Source organism: Bos indicus x Bos taurus, chromosome 6, assembly GCF_003369695.1.
Source record: "Bos indicus x Bos taurus breed Angus x Brahman F1 hybrid chromosome 6, Bos_hybrid_MaternalHap_v2.0, whole genome shotgun sequence".
NCBI classification, from domain to species: Eukaryota; Metazoa; Chordata; class Mammalia; order Artiodactyla; family Bovidae; genus Bos; species Bos indicus x Bos taurus.
The window spans coordinates 88,719,072-88,737,875 of NC_040081.1; the positions used below are offsets into that span (position 1 = coordinate 88,719,072).

Sequence of the window (18,804 nt, forward strand, 5' to 3'; positions counted from 1 at the left end):
AATGTAGCCACCTGAACCCAGTGCAGAACAATTATATCAGAGTCTTTGTGAGGAGGATCTGAATATCAGCATTTTTTATAAAGCTTCATAAAAGAATCTAACACAATGATAGTAATTGAGGATGAAGCTCAAAACATTGGAATGAGTCCAGGACTTCACTTCCTATTCCAGAGTCATTCTGTAGGCATTTTTTCCCTAGCCTCATAGCTTCATTTTTTAATGTTTTAAATTAATTTTTATTATAGTATAGTTGCTTTACAGTGTTGTGTTAGTTTCTGCTGTACAGCAAAGTGGATCAGCTATATGGTTATATGTACCCCCTCTTTTTCGGATTCCTTCCCACTTAGCTTACCACAGAGCCTTGGGTAAAGTTTCTTGTGCTATATAGTAGGTTCTCATTAGTTATCTATTTTATACATAGTATCAATAGTACATATATGTGTCAATCTCCCAATTTCCCAATTCATCCCACCCTCCCCCTAGTTTGGCGTCCATATGTTTGTTCTCTTTATCTGTGTCTTTATTTATACTTTGCAAATAAGCTCATCTATACCATTTTTCTAGATTCCACAGATATGCATTAATATATGATGTTTGTTTTTCTTCTTCTGACTTATTTCACTCTGTGAGACAGCCTCTAGGTCCATCCATGTCTCTGCAAATACCATCCTCATAACTTTAAATCCACCTGTATCACCCCTATGCTCTACAGCCATGTAACCACTGTCCACTTGACAGCTCCACTTGAATGGTCCACAGGGATCTCAAAATTACCAAATACAAACCTTCACTCTTAATTTTACTCCCCATAGTCCTCATCATCTTAGTAAATGTCACCATCGATTCACCTAGTTGCTCAGGCCATCCTTGACTTCTCTCTCTCACATTCCCTATCTTATCCATTAGCAATCTGTGCAAAACATACCTATGATCTCATCACATTCAATAGTAAGTCCCTAGGTCAGTAAACCATTATCTCACACTATAAAATGTACACATTTTATAAAATTTACATCTGCCTTTGTCCCATCTCCCACATCCAGTCTATTTTCCAAGTGGTGTGTCTCAGTCATTGGTGGCTTCCCTTAATACTCACAGCAACAAAATGCCAGAATAGAAGCCAAATCCCTTGCTGTCATATGCAAGATATTACATGACCCGACCTATGTCTCCTTACTCATTTCCTACCACTTACCTTCCTCACTACTCTCCAGCCACACCTACCTTTTGCTTTCCTAGAACATGCCGTACATGTCCATGTGTCAGATCTTTGCTCTTGGCTTTCCTTTTGCCTAGAATGCTCTTTTATGTAGTCATTTGAGTAACTTATTTCCTCACTCCTTCTGGTTTCTGTTCAGGTGTTATCTCCATGGGAGACCTGGGTTCAATCCCTGGGTTGGGAAGATCCCCTGGAGAAGGGAAAGGCTACCCACTCTGGTATTCTGGCCTAGAGAGTTCCATGGACTGTATGGTCCATGGGGTCACGAAGCGACTTTCACTTCACTTCACCATTCTTAGCTTCCTCGCTACCCTCCAGCCACACCTGCCTTTTGCTTTCCTAGAACATGTCGTACATGCTCATGTGTCAGATCTTTGTTCTTGGCTTTCCTTTTGCCTACAGTGCTCTTTTTTGTAATTATTTACATAATTTATTTCCTCACTACTTCTGGTTTTTGTTCAGATGTTATCTCCACAGGCTGCACCTGACCACCTTATCAAAATAGCACCTATCCTGTTGCTCTTTATTCACTTATTCTGTGCTTCTTAACTCATAGCATTTATTCTTATGTAAATTTTTATTATAGACTTATTTGCTCATTTATGTCTTATCTTTGTTGGATGATGAGTCCATGAGTTAAATTCAATAATTTTTGGCTGAAACCAGGGGCATATATTTTTAATTATCTAGAGCAATAGGTGGTTATGATTCAGTAAGTCTTTCCTAATAATCTTTCTCACAAAAGAAATTTGAGATAGACGTAAAAGGAGTGAGATTGAAATGGTATTTGACTAAATGTGAAACCATATTCCTTAGTTTGCATCCACCTAGCAACCCAAAGTGTTTGAAAGATAACTGACAGACTGATAAACAGCAAATCAAACCAGCCTAGTCTTGACCAGATGCCAGGTTAAAGTCTGGCCCATTTAAAATATGAAAAGAAGGCTTAGATCTGAGTGCTCTGTAACTACATCTAAAGTTATTTAAATAAAAAGCAGCTGAAATTGAAACAAAAAACTTATAGTAAATGGAATTCAGGAGCCAAGAGAGTACAATATTATTTTAAGATCTAGGAAAATTGTTGTTGTTGTTCAGTCACTAAGTCATGTCCAACTCTTTGCGACCCCATGACTGCAGTGCGCCAGGCTTCCCTGTCCTTCACCATCTCCCAAAACCTGCCCAAACTCATGTCCATTGAGTCGGTGATCCTATCTAACCATCTCATCCTCTGTCCTCCCCTTCTCCTCCTGCCTTCAATCTTTCCCAGCATCAGGGTATTTTCCAGTGAGTCAGCTCTTTACATCAGGTGACCAAAGTATTGGAGCTTCAGCTTCAGCATCCAGTGAATATTCAGGATTGATTTCCTTTAGGATTGACTGTTTTGATCTCCTTGCTTCCCACTTGGAAAAATTGGCTAGAGATTATTTTACAAGAAGATCCCCTGGAGGAGGAAATGGCAACCTACTCCAGTATTCCTCCCTGGAAAATGTCATGGACAAAGGAGCCTGGTAGGGCCACAGTCCATCGGGTCATGAAGAGTCAGAGACAGTAGATCAACTGAGTACACACAAAAATTAAAGCCTAAACTGTCTTTTTTTGTGTTAGAGGCACATGTTTTCCGTCAGATGTGCTTTCATCAGTACTACCGGTGTATTCTGGGTGGGATTTGAAGGCAGACTTTATGCCTAAGGAAAAAGAAGTGTCATCGAGATCCCTCCCTGGCCTCCCTAGTATCAGCATAATCCCAGAAATGCTATTCTGCTGACCAAAGTGAAAACACAGTGTGCGCCAGCTCCGATTCTACTGCTCGGACCTCCTTTCCTTTCTGTCCCATGTGGAGGCTGTGCAGTGAAGTGACGAGGAGCTTGGCCTCAAGAGCTGGACTAGATCAGTTTGAATTCTGGCTCTTACATAGATTTATGACCTTGGACAAATTATGGGATCTTTGTGTTTTCTCACTTTTCTCATTTATATAATGTAAATAATGTTAGTTTCAACCTCACAAAAAATACACTTACAGTGTTTGGTGAGGATTGTTGTGAGTTAATATATATAACGAGAACAGTGCTAGTTGTGTAGTAAGTTCTTACATAAGGGTTGTTTTTATCATATATGCTTTGGTTCTGCCCATGTAGCTTCCATGGAGCATTTCTTAGTAGAAAGGGTTTTGTTTTTCTGTTTCATGCTTAAAGATATAAAATAGCAGCTTATGAAGAGAGAAAGAAATATATATTCAAATTCAGAACCTTTAGGCCTCTGGAGTCATTTGTCTTAGAACTCAGGCTTCATTTTTCTATATAGTGCTGTTCTGTTGATGAGTACTGAGTTTTCCTTCTTGACAAAAAGAAGTTTTCCTTCTTTGCTATTTCCTTGATTTTTTCCCTTAAGCCAGACCCTGGTATAAGTTAAATGTATCAGGAATGATGCAATTTTCCCTTATCCAGAGAAGCTGACAAAGCAATACCCTACGTGTGAGATTCTAGCTCCTACTGGATTTGCCATTTTGCTTCATCTGCTGATGCAGGCACAAACATACAGGTTTGAAGATTTGCCTTATGGATAAAGAAGATGAGACTTGCCCTGTGTTGTTGAGGAAGATAGATCTAGGATCATAGCAAAAAGGTAGAGTTTTGCTATTATATGAAGGACTTTCTAACAGTTTGAGCTAAATAAAATACCCATAATTATTTTTATGGAAAATAACTTATTAGTTGGAAAAGATAGGAAAAGCATAAGGGAATTGAAGCAGAAGCAAGCTAAATTCCTGCTCACATTAAGAATCTGTCTCTAAGAGCTTTAAGTGCCCTGTGTGGTTCTTAGCTAAAGTAGATCATGGTTCTCTCTGCCAGTTCTGTAACTTATATCTCCTTTTAATGTGGAATTATCACACTGTATTACAGTTCCGATTCACAGATCTGTTTTTATGTGAGAGTAGAGAATTGTGTGTCTCCATTACTTGGCATGGCCCTGGGATTATTTCTTGGTTGTTGAATAAATGAAATGCCTGACAAAAGTAAATTCCTCATTTAGGTAATTCTAACAAAAAAAATGATACTCTAAAATGAATCATATTGTGTTGTCTTAGCATTTCTAACATCAAAAATTATTTCCTCAGTTGGCACTCTGTGTTAGTTAGCACCAACCCTTTGCTACAATCTGCAATTTTGCATAAATCACAGAGGCAATGATAGCCTAGAAGATTGCGCAGGGGGCTGGCTCCCAGTGAACAATCCTGGATTGACTGCAGACTCTTATATAGTCAGAAGCATTTCTTGCCCAGCAGCTAATTATTAAGTTCTAACAGAGCTCTATGATTCTAGGAGATAGGTCCTCAGTCTTTCGTTCTTATTATATCTTACAAATATGATGTAAAACACTAGGCACAATAAAGTTGCTTAAGACTCTTCTTATAAAACATTTTTACCTAGATTTGTGTGATAGAGAAAAGGAGGCCTGAGCCCAGGCTGTTATCATATGCACACTAAGAGGATAAAACTGAGTGTGAGAAAAAGTCATCTGAGTGTCAAAGATATGCATCATTCTGTGGAGTGGCTGTGGTAACTTGTTGGTTCTGATTATCCTAGGGAAAAAGCTAAGGCACTAGAGATGACTAGCTGCAGCAAGCCCTGGAATTCACTGAAGAAAAGTGATGGAACACCAGAATTGAAAACAGAAATGACGAAATTTTCACAATGCTGAGTAAGACAGGTCAAATAAGAGTAGGGTTAGGACAGCTAGTTCTCAGGAAAAGGGATAGGGTTTTGTTGTTTAGTCACTAAATTGTGCCCAACATTTTGTGAACCCATGGACTGTAGCCTGCCAGGTTCCTCTGTCCATTGGATTCTCCAGGCAAGAATACTAGAGGGGGTTGCCATTTCCTTCTCCACGGGATCTTCGTGACTCAGGGATCAAACCTGCATCTCTTGCATCTACCTGCACTGGCAGGCAGGTTTGTTACCAGCTGAGCCACCAGGGACGTTCAAAATATTTTTTCTTTATTGATTTGGCTGTGCTGTCTTAGTTGTGGCATGCTCGATCTTCTAGCTGCAGCATGCAGGATCTTGAATTGTGGCATATGGGATCTAGTTCCTCTGTCAGGGATCAAACCTGGTCCCCTGCATTGGGAGCATGGAGTCTTAACCAGAGGACAACCAGACCACCACAGGAGTCCCTCCAGGAACAGGTATCCAGGGGCAAATGCAGAAGAGTCTGAGGCATTATTTGAACACATTTATTTTTAACTCCCTTGGTTCACTTCTCTTTTGCTGTCATCATATACTCTAATGAATAGTAGGTTAAAAACCTTCCCATAGTTTGTGCAACAGTCAGAAACGGATCCATCAAGTTTAAAAAAGACTTTGATATTGACATGACTATTCCTAGCCACAGTCAGGAGTTAAAAAATAAATTAACTAGATAGTATTAATTAAGAAGTGGAGTTATCTAAAAGATCTTTCCATGCTGATTGAAATTTATCTCAATTTTTTTTCTTTTGCTTGAAGCTTTATAGGTTGTTAATAATATGTGTATATAACTCACTGAACTATGTATCACTCAGTTCCTTAATGAAATCATTAGTAATGATGAAGTGGGAGGTTTTGGTTTCATTTTGGTTTTAATTTTGGTTTTTGCAAGGATTTGGGATGCTCTCATTTGGTGGTTTTTTAATTATTATTTTTTTGGCTGTGCTGGATCTTCATTGACCTACTCAGGGCACTCGGGCTACTGGCTGTGGTGCGTGCACTTCTCTACTTGCCACAGGTGGGCTCGGCAATTGCAGCACACAGGCTTAGTTGTGGCATGTGGGATTTAGTTCCCTGACCAGGGATTGAGCCCGGGCCCCTTCATTGGGAACATAGAGTCTTATCCACTAGACCACCAGGGAAGTCCCAGGGGTCTCTCATTTGGAACAAGAGAATGCTTGAGTGGGCTGTTAACATCTAAGGGAAGTTTTCTAAATTTAGGAAAACTGTATTAAGATAGAGATGGGAGGATGCTTCATAATTCTGGTGCCTGGGGATGGTTCTAAACATATACTTTACATATGTTGACTGTTTACAGCTTGTACTTACTTTTAGTAACTACATGTCTTTAATAATATTTGTTTAATAAATAGCTACTGAGAATTCTCTCAGTATATGCAAGATACTGAGCAAGACTTTGAAAAGAAAACTGATACAAAGGACACGGCTTCTGTTCTAACTAGACTTTGTGATGTTAGACCCCAGTTGATGGTGAAGGGAGGAGGGACTTCATAGATGATGCCAAGTTTCTGGGCAGAAAATACCAAGGAAGGTGGTGCCATTATAAGAGTAGATAACATAGGCAGGATAGCAGGTTTGCAGTGGCATTTGCAGACATGAAGGAGGACACAATGAGTGAAGGAATTTGGGTTTTAGTTCATGTATCCTCTATTTATATTTATGTGTGGCACTTGGACAAGTAGATCTTGAGTAAAAGAATAAGAATAGAGTTAACAGAGTCTGTTTGGAAGTCATATGAGAAAATATCACTTCTAAAGGTATAGGAGCCATTCATATGTTCCAAGGGAAATGGTATGGAATGGAAAATCATAGAACCTTGGGAAATAGGTGACAAGGAGAGGATAGAAATGGCAAAGGAATTTGGAAGAAAAAAGGAGCTCAGTCTTGTGGGAGTCAAGAGAGCAGAATTATGGAAGCAGGCATGGGGTGACTAACAGTGCAGTGATTGAAGAAAGAATGAGTGACTCCATCACAAACAAGATTCATCATTATTAAGGGAAAATTGTGCTAAAATCAGCAATAAAATAAAATAATAAAAATTGCTAAGTTGATTTTTTAACAGTGCTGCTGCTGCTAAGTCACTTCAGTCGTGTCCGACTCTGTGCGACCCCATAGATGGCAGCCCACCAGGCTCCCCCATCCCTGGGATTCTCCAGGCAAGAACCCTGGAGTGGGTTGCCATTTCCTTCTCCAATGCAAGAAAGTGAAAGTGAAATTGCTCAGTCGTGCCCGACTCTTAGCGACCCCATGGACTGCAGCCCAACAGGCTCCTCTGTCCATGGGATTTTCCAGGCAAGAGTACTGGAGTGCCATTGCCTTAGAATAGGTTTTATATTGTCATCCAGCTTACCATTAATAAGAATTCTATTTGTCTTGGTAACTCAAGCACTGATCATTCAAATCGTGAATTATGAGTGGCAATGTGTTCTAGCAAGAGTTTGGCATTGTGTTTGGTCATAGCATTCAACGTTTCCATAACATTTTTCTGTTGAGTTTATTACTTTGTTGGTAAATTCTTAAAATTATTTTTTGGTGTTTTGACCTTGTGTCGGGCATTTTTGTTTACTTAAACATTTGCATAGAATAAAATTTATTTAAACAGTTACATAGAGTAAAAATCACTTTTTTTGGTATTTAGTTCCATGAATTTAGACAAATGTACAGTCATGCAACAACCACTAATATCAAAATTCCCCAGGGCTGATCCGTATATATAGTATTATGAAAGTGTTAGTGGCTCAGTTGTATCCGACTCTTTGTGACCCCAGTGGACTGTGGCCGGCCAGGCTCCTCTGTCCATGGAATTCTCCAGACAAGAATACTGGATTGGGTTGCCATTGCCTTCTCCAGGGGATCTTCCCAACCCTGGGATCAAACCTGGGTCCCCTGCATTGCAGATAGATTCTGATTCATTGGTTTAGTTCAGTTCAGTCGCTCAGTCGTGTCCGACTCTCTGCGACCCCATGAACTGCAGCACACCTGGCCTCCCTGTCCATCACCAACTCCCAGAGTTCACCCAAACCCATGTCCATTGAATCAGTGATGCCATCAACCATCTCATCCTCTGTCGTCCCCTTCTCCTTCTGCCCTCAATCTTTCCCAGTATCAGGGTCTTTTCAAATGAGCCAGCTCTTTGCATCAGGTAGCCAAAATATTAGAGTTTAAGCTTCAAAATCAATCTTTCCAATGAACACCCAGGACTGATCTCCTTTAGAATAGACTGGTTGGATCTCCTTGCAGTACAAGGGTATCTCAAGAGTCTTCTCTAACACCACAGTTCAAAAGCATCAAGTCTTCAGCGCTCAGCCTTCTTTATAGTCCAAATCTCACATCCATACATGACCACTGGAAAAACCATAGCCTTGACTAGACGAACCTTTGTTGGCAAAGTAATGTCTCTGCTTTTGAATATGCTGTCTAGGTTGGTCATAACTTTCCTTCCAGGGAGTAAGCGTCTTTTGATTTCATGGCTACAGTCACCATCTGCAGTGATTTTGGAGCACAGAAAAATAAAGTCAGCCACTGATTCCACTGTTTCCCCATCTATTTCCCATGAAGTGATGGGACCAGATGCCATGAACTTAGTTTTCTGAATGTTGAGCTTTAAGCCAACTTTTTCACTCTCTTCTTTGACTTTCATCAAGAACCTCTTTAGTTCCTCTTCACTTTCTGCCATAAGGGTGGTATCATCTGCATATCTGAGGTTATTAATATTTCTCCTGGAAATCTTTATTCCAGCTTGTGCTTCCTCCAGCCCAGCGTTTCTCATGATGTACTCTGCATAGAAGTTAAATAAGCAGGGTGACGATATACAACCTTGACATACTCCTTTTCCTATTTGGAACCAGTCTGTTGTTCCATGTCCAGTTCTAACTGTTGCTTCCTGACCTGCATAGAGGTTTCTCAAGAGGCAGGTCAGGTGGTCTGGTATTCCCATTTCTTGAAGAATTTTCCACAGTTTATTATGATCCACATAGTCAAAGGCTTTGATGTAGTCAATAAAACAGAAATAGATATTTTTCTGGAACTCTCCTGCTTTTTTGATGATCCAGTGGATGTTGGCAATTTGACCTCTGGTTCCTCTGCCTTTTCTAAAAACAGCTTGAACATCTGGAAGTTCACAGTTCATGTATTGCTGAAGCCTGGCTTGGAGAATTTTAAGCATTACTTTACTAGCGTGTGAGATGAATGGAATTGTGTGTTAGTTTGAGCATTCTTTGGCATTGCCTTTCTTTGGGATCAGAATGAAAACTGACCTTTTCCAGTCCTGTGGCCACTGCTGAGTTTTCCAAATTTGCTGGCATATTGAGTGCAGCACTTTCACAGCATCATCTTCCAGGATTTGAAGTAGCTCCACTGGAATTCCATCACCTCCACTAGCTTTGTTCATAGTGATGCTTCCTAAGGCCCACTTGACTTCACATTCCAGGATGTCTGGCCTTAGGTGAGTGATCACACCATCGTGATCATCTGGGTCATGAAGATCTTTTTTGTACAGTTCTTCTGTGTATTCTTGCCACCTCTTTTAATATCTTCTGCTTCCGTTAGTTCCCTACCATTTCTTTCCTTTATCAAGCCCATCTTTGCATGAAATGTTCCCTTGGTGTCTAATTTTCTTGAAGAGATCTCTAGTCTGTCCCATTTTGTTGTTTTCCTCTATTTCTTTGCATTGATCACTGAGGAAGGCTTTCTTATCTCTCCTTGTTATTCTTTGAAACTCTGCATTCAAATGGGTATATCTTTCCTTTTCTCCTTTGCTTTTCACTTCCCTTCTTTTCACAGCTATTTGTAAGGCCTCTTCAGGCAGCCATTTTGCTTTTTTGCATTTCTTTTTCTTGGGGATGGTCTTGATTCCTGTCTCCTCTACAATGACACAAACCTCCATCCATAGTTCATCAGGCATTCTGTCTATCAGATCTAGTCCATTAAATCTATTTCTCACTTCCACTGTATAGTCATAAGGGATTTGATTTAGGTCATACCTGAATGGTCTAGTGGTTTTCTCCACTTTATTCAATTTAAGTCTGAATTTGTCAATAAGGAGTTCATGATCCGAGCCACAGTCAGCTCCAAGTCTTGTTTTTGCTGACTGTATAGAGCTTCTCCATCTTTGGCTGCAAAGAATATAATCAATCTCATTTCGGTGTCGACCATCTGATGATGTCATGTGTAGAGTCTTGTCTTGTGTTGTTGGAAGAGGGTGTTTGCTATGACCAGTGCATTCACTTGGCAGAACTCTATTAGCCTTTGCCCTGCTTCATTCTGTACTCCAAGGCCAAATTTGCCTGTTACTCCAGGTCTTTCTTGACTTCCTACTTCTGCATTCCAGTCCCCTATAATGAAAAGGACATCTTTTTTGGATATTAGTCTAGAAGGTCTTGAGCCATCAGGGAAGCCCCTATATAGTATTATGGATACTGTTTAAAGTCCTTTTTTAGATTACTTATCATGAAGTGAGTTGGATTTTCTTGAATCTGATGTTTGCAAGATACTTCTGCTAGGGTTTGGGGAAGATATTCTGGGCAGCCTTCAGATTTTTTTCTTCACCACCTTCACAGAGTCAAACCATTTCCTTCTCAAATGGCTCCTCCGAGTCTTTGTGTTACCATTCACTGTGAACTATGTGAGGTGCAAGAGGGCTTCTTCTGCCTTTATTCCTACATGCAATAGGAGAGAGAGATTTTGCAATTTGCTATGACCTCCTTCACCTTCAGGAAGTATATTTTTGTAATCATTTTTCAGAGATCCATCACTACTGGCCATTTTGTTATTGTTTGAACTTCTTTCTGCCTTTCTCCCTGTGTGATATCTACTAACTCTGCGCACCTGGGTACTGTTACGTATTTTTGGAGTCTGTGAAAAATATGTCTTCTACTTTTGCTAAAAAGAAGGATTGTACAGTTTTTGTTGTTGTCATTAACTGGGTAATTTTGCATGTTATCTGGGAGGAGCAGATAGAAGATCCTGTTTAACACATCCATGTTCTTACTGGAAGTCCTTCCTTTAACTGCTCTCATCACTGCCTTTCTCTCCTTCCCTTTCCTTGGCTCACACATTAAGCTCTGGTATCCCTCATACTGCCAACTCGTCTTATTCCTACATCACTTTATTAAAGCATGGAGTACTTCCTGTTATATCCTAGACCATGTCATCATTTCCTGAACATATAATTTCAAAGTTGATCCACTTTTTCCTGCTATCCTTTTGACTTGAAATGCCCTTTTATTCTTTCCCTGATTAGTATACTCTTGTTCATACTTCGTGAGCTAAAAATGTGTTTGACTCCTTTAGGAAGCCTTCTTTGACATCTCCTCAGCTGTTGTTGTTTCTGACTCTTTGTGACTTCGTGGACTGCTGCACACCAGGCTTCCCTGTCCTTTAGTCTCTCCAGGAGTTTGCTCAAATTCATGTACACTGAGTCAGTGATGCTATCTAATCATCTCATCCTCTGCTACCTCCTTCTCCTTTTTCCTTCAGTCTTTCCCAGCATCAGGGTCTTTTCCAGTGAGTCAGCTCTTTGTATCAGGTGGCCAAAGTACAGGAGCTTCAGCTTCAGCATCAATCCTTCCAATGAGTATTCAGGGTTGATTTCCCTTACGATTGACTACTTTGATCTCCTTACTCTCCAAAGGACTCTCAAGAGTCTTCTCCAGGACCACAATTTGAAAGCCTCCATTCTTCAGCCTTCTTTATGGTCCAACTCTCAAATCCATACGTGACTACTGGAAAAACCGTAGCTTTGACCATATGGATCTTTGTAGGCAAGATGATGTCTCTGCTTTTTAATACACTGTCTAGGTTGGTCATAGCTTTCCTTCCAAGGAGCAAGCATCTTTTAATTTCATGTCTTCAGTCACCATCCACAGTGATTTTGAAGCCCAAGAAAATAAAACCTGTCATTGCTTCCACTTTTTCCCCTTTCATTTGCCATGAAGTGAGGCAAATCACTCTCTCACCTGTGTTTCCACAGCACACTGTCCCATTTTCACTGCACTTACTTTGTTGCTTTCAATATTTATGTATCTTATTATCAAGCCAGTGAGTGTGCCCTGCTCTATGTATTGGCCTGTCAATATAAAACTTTCAAATTCTTGGTTTCTTGGACTCTACTTGGAAATCTCCTATGATGAACAGCACATTCCTTCATTTGGTCTCATTTGACTTTCTACTGGTCAACTGAAGGGTGCAATATTTTGAGTCACTAGATTTCCATATCTAGCTTTTGCTTGCAAAGTGTTTTGATAATTTCAAAGCAATTTTACTATTCTTAGGATGTTACTGGAACTCCTCTAGAATTGAAGCCTCATAAAAAAAAAAAAACTCAGTAATTACTAATAGAAGTTATTCTGCATTCCAGGTGATGCAACTGTGACAATAGCTCACAGATATACCCCCAAAGAGCAACTGAAGATCCATACTCTGTTGGCAGATGTTATCATAGTTGCTGCAGGTAAGTCTTTAGTGCCTGTTATTTGTTGAAATGTCACATCAGCAGACTAATTCCTTCCCTGGTTGCTGACATGTCTATAAGAATAGCTTCTTGGAAGAATTAGGTATATGTACAACTAACTTCCATTCTGTCTTTTGGTAATCATGATATTGGTCCATTATGCCTGTGTTAGCATTTGTTACTTCATTATGGGAAACCAAAACAGTCTTTGGAATAACAGATTAAGCACAAGAGTGAACGTGTACTTTGACAATTACTTTGAAGGTGTAATTGGTTCCAAACATGAATAAGTTAAGAGGAGACTGGTAGGAAATGCTGTTGAAAAGGTAGTCAGGGCTACCTCATGTAGGATCTTGTAAACCCTCCACGGACTTTCATATAAGCCAAGGATGGCTGTGAGCAAAAGATCAATATGGTTTGGCTTATGTTTTTAAAATATTACTTATATTGTGTCAAGGAGAATTGATTCTAGAACAGTAAGAGTAGAAACAGAGAGAGTAGTTATGCACTTCTATTTAATGAATCTCGATTTTCCCTTAATTTGTTTTATATTCAAACGTACAAAGTAATTCTACCCTTCACTTCTAGCTTTACTCTTGCCATGTAGTATTTCTGCATTACAGACAACTGTGACTCTTCTTGTTTTATCCAAGGCTTGAATGGGGGCATTTTTCACTTTGTTTATCAATTAGATGTTACTGATAATTTCAAGACTTTACAGTTAAATTGTTGAATATTTACAAACTACAAAGGGAGGGTAAAAGTTCCAGAAGAAATTGAGTTTGACGAAGAGAATGATAATAGTTTAAATTAGTTTCAATCAAGTTTAACTCACTTTTTAAATAATATAGACCCTTCTCTGGAACTCAGAATATATATGTGATGATTCCAGGTGGAGTAATTTGCCTCTTTGTAGAGTAAAAATAGAAATATTACATTTTCATGAAGTCACCAGTAAACTGGTAAAGCTGATCACATTTCCTGTTTTTCTGAAAAATTATATTCAAGAGATATCAAATGCAAATTTTTGAACTGAGTTGACACAACTAAGACATCAGATGTTTAGAGAGGCAATAAAAGTTTGTATACCATAGGTCAACATTAAGTAAAATGCTGTGCAGCAGCTGATATATTAGCAGAGACAAATACCGACTCCTTTTTAGAAATATTAGGGTTCACACACCAGTTTCAGGATTTGGTGAGCAGAGAGAAATTAGAGCGATCTTCCCGGTTTATCTCTAACTTTAGACAGAATGAAATTACGTTATCTTTAAAAGGTGCTGTTGGCTCCAGTATTCAGTTCAGTTAAGTTCAGTGGCTCAGTCGTGTCCCACTCTTCGCGACCCCATGAATCGCAGCATGCCAGGCCTCCCTGTCCATCACCAACTCCAGGAGTTCACCCAGACCCACGTCCATCAAGTCAGTGATGCCATCCAGCCATATCATCCTCTGTTGTCCCCTTCTCTTCCTGTCCCCAATCCCTCCCAGCATCAGAGTCTTTTCCAATGAGTCAACTCTTCACCTGAAGTGGCCAAAGTACTGGAGTTTCAGCTTCAGCATGATTCCTTCCAAAGAAATCCCAGGGCTGATCTCCTTCAGAATGGACTGGTTGGATCTCCTTGCAGTCCAAGGGACTCTCATGAGTCTTCTCCAACACCACAGTTCAAAAGCATCAATTCTTTGGCGCTCAGCCTTCTTCACAGTCCAACTCTCACATCCATACATGACCACAGGAAAAACCATAGCCTTGACTAGACAGACCTTTGTTGGCAAAGGAATGTCTCTGCTTTTGAATATGCTGTCTAGGTTGGTCATAACTTTCCTTCCAAGGAGAAAGCATCTTTTAATTTCGTGGCTGCAGTCACCATCTGCAGTGATTTTGGAGCCCAAAAAAATAAAGTCTGACACTGTTTCCACTGTTTCCCCATCTATTTCCCATGAAGTGATGGGACCAGATGCCATGATCTTCATTTTCTGAATGTTGAACTTTAAGCCAACTTTTTCAGTCTCCTCTTTCACTTTCATCAAGAGGCTTTTTAGTTCCTCTTCAATTTCTGCCATAAGGGTGGTGTCATCTGCATATCTGAGGTTATGGATATTTCTCCCGGCAATCTTGATTCCAGCTTGTGTTTCTTCCAGTCCAGCATTTCTCATGATGTACTCTGCATATAAGTTAAATAAGCAGGGTGATAATATACAGCCTTGATGTACCCCTTTTCCTATTTGAAACCAGTCTGTTGTTCCATGTCCAGTTCTAACTGTTGCTTCCTGACCTGCATAGAGGTTTCTCAAGAAGCAGGTCAGGTGGTCTGGTATTCCCATCTCTTTCAGAATTTTCCACACTTTATTGTGATCCACACAGTCAAAAGCTTTGGCATAGTCAAGAAAGCAGAAATAGATGTTTTCCTGGAACTCTCTTGCTTTTTTGATGACCCAGCGGATGTTGGCAATTTGATCTCTGGTTCCTCTGCCTTTTCTAAAACCAGCTTGAACATCAGGAAGTTCACTGTTCATGTATTGCTGAAGCCTGGCTTGGAGAATTTTGAGCATTACTTTACTCGCGTGTGAGATGAGTGCAATTGTGCGATAGTTTGAGCATTCTTTGGCATTGCCTTTCTTTGGGATTGGAATGAAAACTGACCTTTTCCAGTCCTGTGGCCACTGCTGAGTTTTCCAAATTTGCTGGCATATTGAGTGCAGCACTTTCACAGCATCATCTTTCAGAATTTGAAATAGCTCAACTGGAATTCCATCACCTCCACTAGCTTTGTTCGTAGTGATGCTTTCTAAGGCCCACTTGACTTCACATTCCAGGATGTCTGGCTCTAGGTCAGTGATCACATCATGGTAATTATCTGGGCTCCAGTATTACCAACTTGTAAAGACTGTTTCACCATTGAACTCATTTCCCATTTACCAATTATGACATTAAATGCATATTTTATTGTAGTGGAGTAACATCCCTCAGTGTTCATTCAGTTCATGTTTTTTTAAATTTTGATAAAAAAATGACAAATGTGTGATCAAAATCCTCTTTTCAGAACCACTGACATTCTTTGTGACTAAATCAAAGCTTATGTCACAAGTATACATTCTTGAGTTCCTGCTATGGACTCACCGTATGCTCCTTTGTAAAGGCTTAAATCAGAACTTTGTAAAAGGCAAAGGAACAAGAGATAAAATTACCAACATCCATTAGATCATAGAAAAAGCAAGAGAGTTTCAGAAAACATCTACTTCTACTTCTTCATTTACTATGCTAAAGCCTTTGACTGTGTGAATCACAACAAACTGTGGAAAATTCTGAAAGAGATGGGAATACCAGACCACCTTGCCTATCTCCCAAGAAACCTGTATTCAGGTGGAGAAACAACAGATAGAACCAGACATGGAACAACTGACTGGTTCCAAACTGGGAAAGGAGTACATCAAGGCTGTATGTTGTCACCCTGCTTGTTTAACTTCTGTGCAGAGTACATCATGTGAAGTGCTGAGCTGGATGAAGCACAAGCTGGAATCAAGATTGCCGGGAGATATATCAATAACCTCAGATATGTGATGACACCACCTTTATGGCAGGGTGAACTAAAAAGCCTTTTGATAAAGGAGAAAGAGGAGAGTGAAAAAGTTGGCTTAAAACTCAACATTGAGAAAACTAAGATCATGGCATCCCATCCCATCAGTTCATGGCAAATAGATGGGAAAACAACAGAAACAGTGAGAGAATTTATTTCGGGGGGATACAAAATCACTGCAGGTGGTGTCTGCAGCCATGACATTAAAAGATGCTTGCTTCTTGAAAGAAAAGCTATGACAAACCTAGACAGCATATTAAAAAGCAGAGACATTACTTTGCCAACAAAAGTCCATCTAGTCAAAACTGTGTTTTTTCCAGTAGTCATGTATGGATGTGAGAGTTGGACTATAAATAAGGCTGAGCACCTAAGAATTGATGCTTTCAAACTATGGTGTTGGAGAAGACTCTAGAGAGTCCCTTGGACTGCAAGGAGATCAAACCAGTCAATCCTAAAGGAAATCAATCCTGAATGTTCATTGGAAGGAATGATGCTGAAGCTGAAGCTACAGTACTTTGGCCACCTGATGGGAAGAGCTGACTCATTTGAAAAGACCCTGATGCTGAGAAAGATTGAGGGCAGGAGGAGAAGGGGACGACAGAGGACAAGATGGTTGGATGGCATCACCGACTCAATGGACATGAGTTTGAGCAAGCTCCAGGAGATGGTGGAGGACAGGGAATCCTGGCATGCTGCGGTCTATGGGGTCGCAAAGAGTCAGATATGACTGAGTGAACAAAAACAACAAATCAGAACTGAATACAGGGGTTAAAAATAAGACAGAAAAAGACAAAGGAAAATAAGAGAAGGGAAAGGAGGAGCCAAGCCTATATAAAGTGAACAAGTGAAAGTGTTAGTCCATCGGTCATGTCCGACTCTTTTGAACTGCTTGAACAGTAGCCTGTCGGGCTCCTCTGTCCATGGAATTCTCCAGGCAAGAATACTGGAGTGGGTAGCCATTCCTTTCTCCAGAGGATCTTCCCCACCCAGGGATCTAACCCAGGTCTCTTGCATTGTAGGCTGATTCTTCACCCTCTGAACCACCAAGCCAGAAGGTACTCAGACCCCTAGCGGTAGAGCCTCTGTGGAGACTCTAGAAGCTGCAGCCATCCTGCTCAGGATAGCCTTTTACCACCAGAGGGCGCCAGTCAGGTGTGCAGCTACTGCAAACAGCCAGCTGGACACACTCCATCCTTATTCTGAGGGGGAAGACATTTTGAATGAAAGCAGTGCAATCTGGTCTTGCTCCTGCCTTATATTCTAGTCCTAATGCCTCCAACTATTAATAGATACTAAAGTATTCTGAAAGCTGGAAGACTGCCCTATACAAAGTCCTCCCATCATCCCCAAGAAATAAATATTTGGATAATGGGAAATTTCTGGAAAGAAAATTGAGAATTATAAGAAATAACTATAGATTGCTACATTTTCACTTCCTTAATAAACACCTGGAGATTTAAGGGTAAAATATGTAGATATTAGTAAATGACGGTAAAGTATAAATTAATGTAAAAAAGAAATTCCATATAACCAGACGATAAGAAATAAATATTTCTAAAATGACCGCATCATCATGTGTGGGGAACACACAAATACAATTAGCAGTGGGTATTAAAGAAGGAGATAGTGATCTAATAGCAGAGTTGCTGAAACAGGGAGGGCTGGATCGTTATCATAAGGAAGATGTCAGCATATGTGGAAGCAGTTGCATCTAAAGGTTGGGAACAGTAGAAGGAGGAACAGGGCGTAATGTATCAGAAAGTTTAATAATGTTTGAGAAATGACAGTACAGAATGTAGTGATGAAGTCTCAGAATGGGCTTGAACAAGAAAAAGGGAAAAAAGGAAATCATTTTGTGAATATCCTGGGGCATGAATAAAATTAGCTTATATTAACCTCACCCCTCCAGTTTCTCAAATTCCCATAGGTTTAACTATGCATCCCTTACCTTTTAAATATCTACTTTCAAAAATCAAGAATTGGACTAATTTAGAAGCTCAGACTTGAAAATCAGATCGTCAGACTACTTCCCAAGTAGCACTCGTGGTAAAGAACCTGCCTGCCAATGCAGGAGACATAATGAGGCAAAGGTTCGATCCCTGGGTCGGGAAGATTCCCTGGAAAAGGGAATGGCTACCCACTCCAGTATTCTTGCCTGGAGAATTCCATGGACAGAGGAGCCTTGTGGGCTACAATCCATGAGGTCGCAAAGAGTCAGGACATGAATGAGTGACTAACACACAGAAACTCAAATCTGAAAATCACATTGTCAAACTGCATTTAGAAATAAGAAGTTCAAGTCTCTATAGCTACCGCTGAGTTCACAGGAAGCATGAGTCTGTTTCTAGGGTATTTTCCTGTGCCATGCTTATAGCACTCAACACCTGTGTATGGTTGTCTGTCACCTTCACTAGACTAGAGCAGGGACAAGGCTGGGTTTTGTTGTTGTTGGCTCTTTTTCTAGCCAAGTGCTTAGAACAGTATCTGACCCATAGTGGTACTCAGTAAATGTGTACTATAATTGTGTAATCTTGAGATTACAATTGGAGCAAGGATTTCTTCAAATTGATATAAACTTAGCTGATAAATATGTAAGAATACTTTTATAAGGATGAAATTGTTAGTCTAAGATATTGGTTGATTTGCTTAGAGATAACATTATTTTTATGACTACTAAACTTCCTGCTTTGTCATTGTAAATTGATAAAGCCATAAAAGTGAAAGATGTGTTTATAAAAAATCAGTTCATGTCACTAGGTAGATGAATGGATTTATTTTAAAGATTCAGTTCAGTTC

The 18,804-nt window shown here is 40.0% G+C and overlaps 1 protein-coding gene across 7 annotated transcripts in view; it reads left to right on the top strand.

The window, feature by feature from the left end:
* The window catches only part of MTHFD2L (methylenetetrahydrofolate dehydrogenase (NADP+ dependent) 2 like), a 152,339-nt gene that overhangs the window by 55,209 nt on the left and 78,326 nt on the right, over positions 1–18,804 (top strand). For 6 of the 7 annotated variants that reach the window (XM_027544740.1, XM_027544742.1, XM_027544741.1 and 3 more), the window contains one exon: positions 12,341–12,433. The exons of the other annotated variant lie outside the window; for it this stretch is intronic. In XM_027544740.1, the coding sequence (XP_027400541.1) occupies positions 12,341–12,433 (93 nt within the window). The remainder of the gene's footprint in view (positions 1–12,340; positions 12,434–18,804) is intronic. 7 annotated transcript variants of the gene reach the window in all.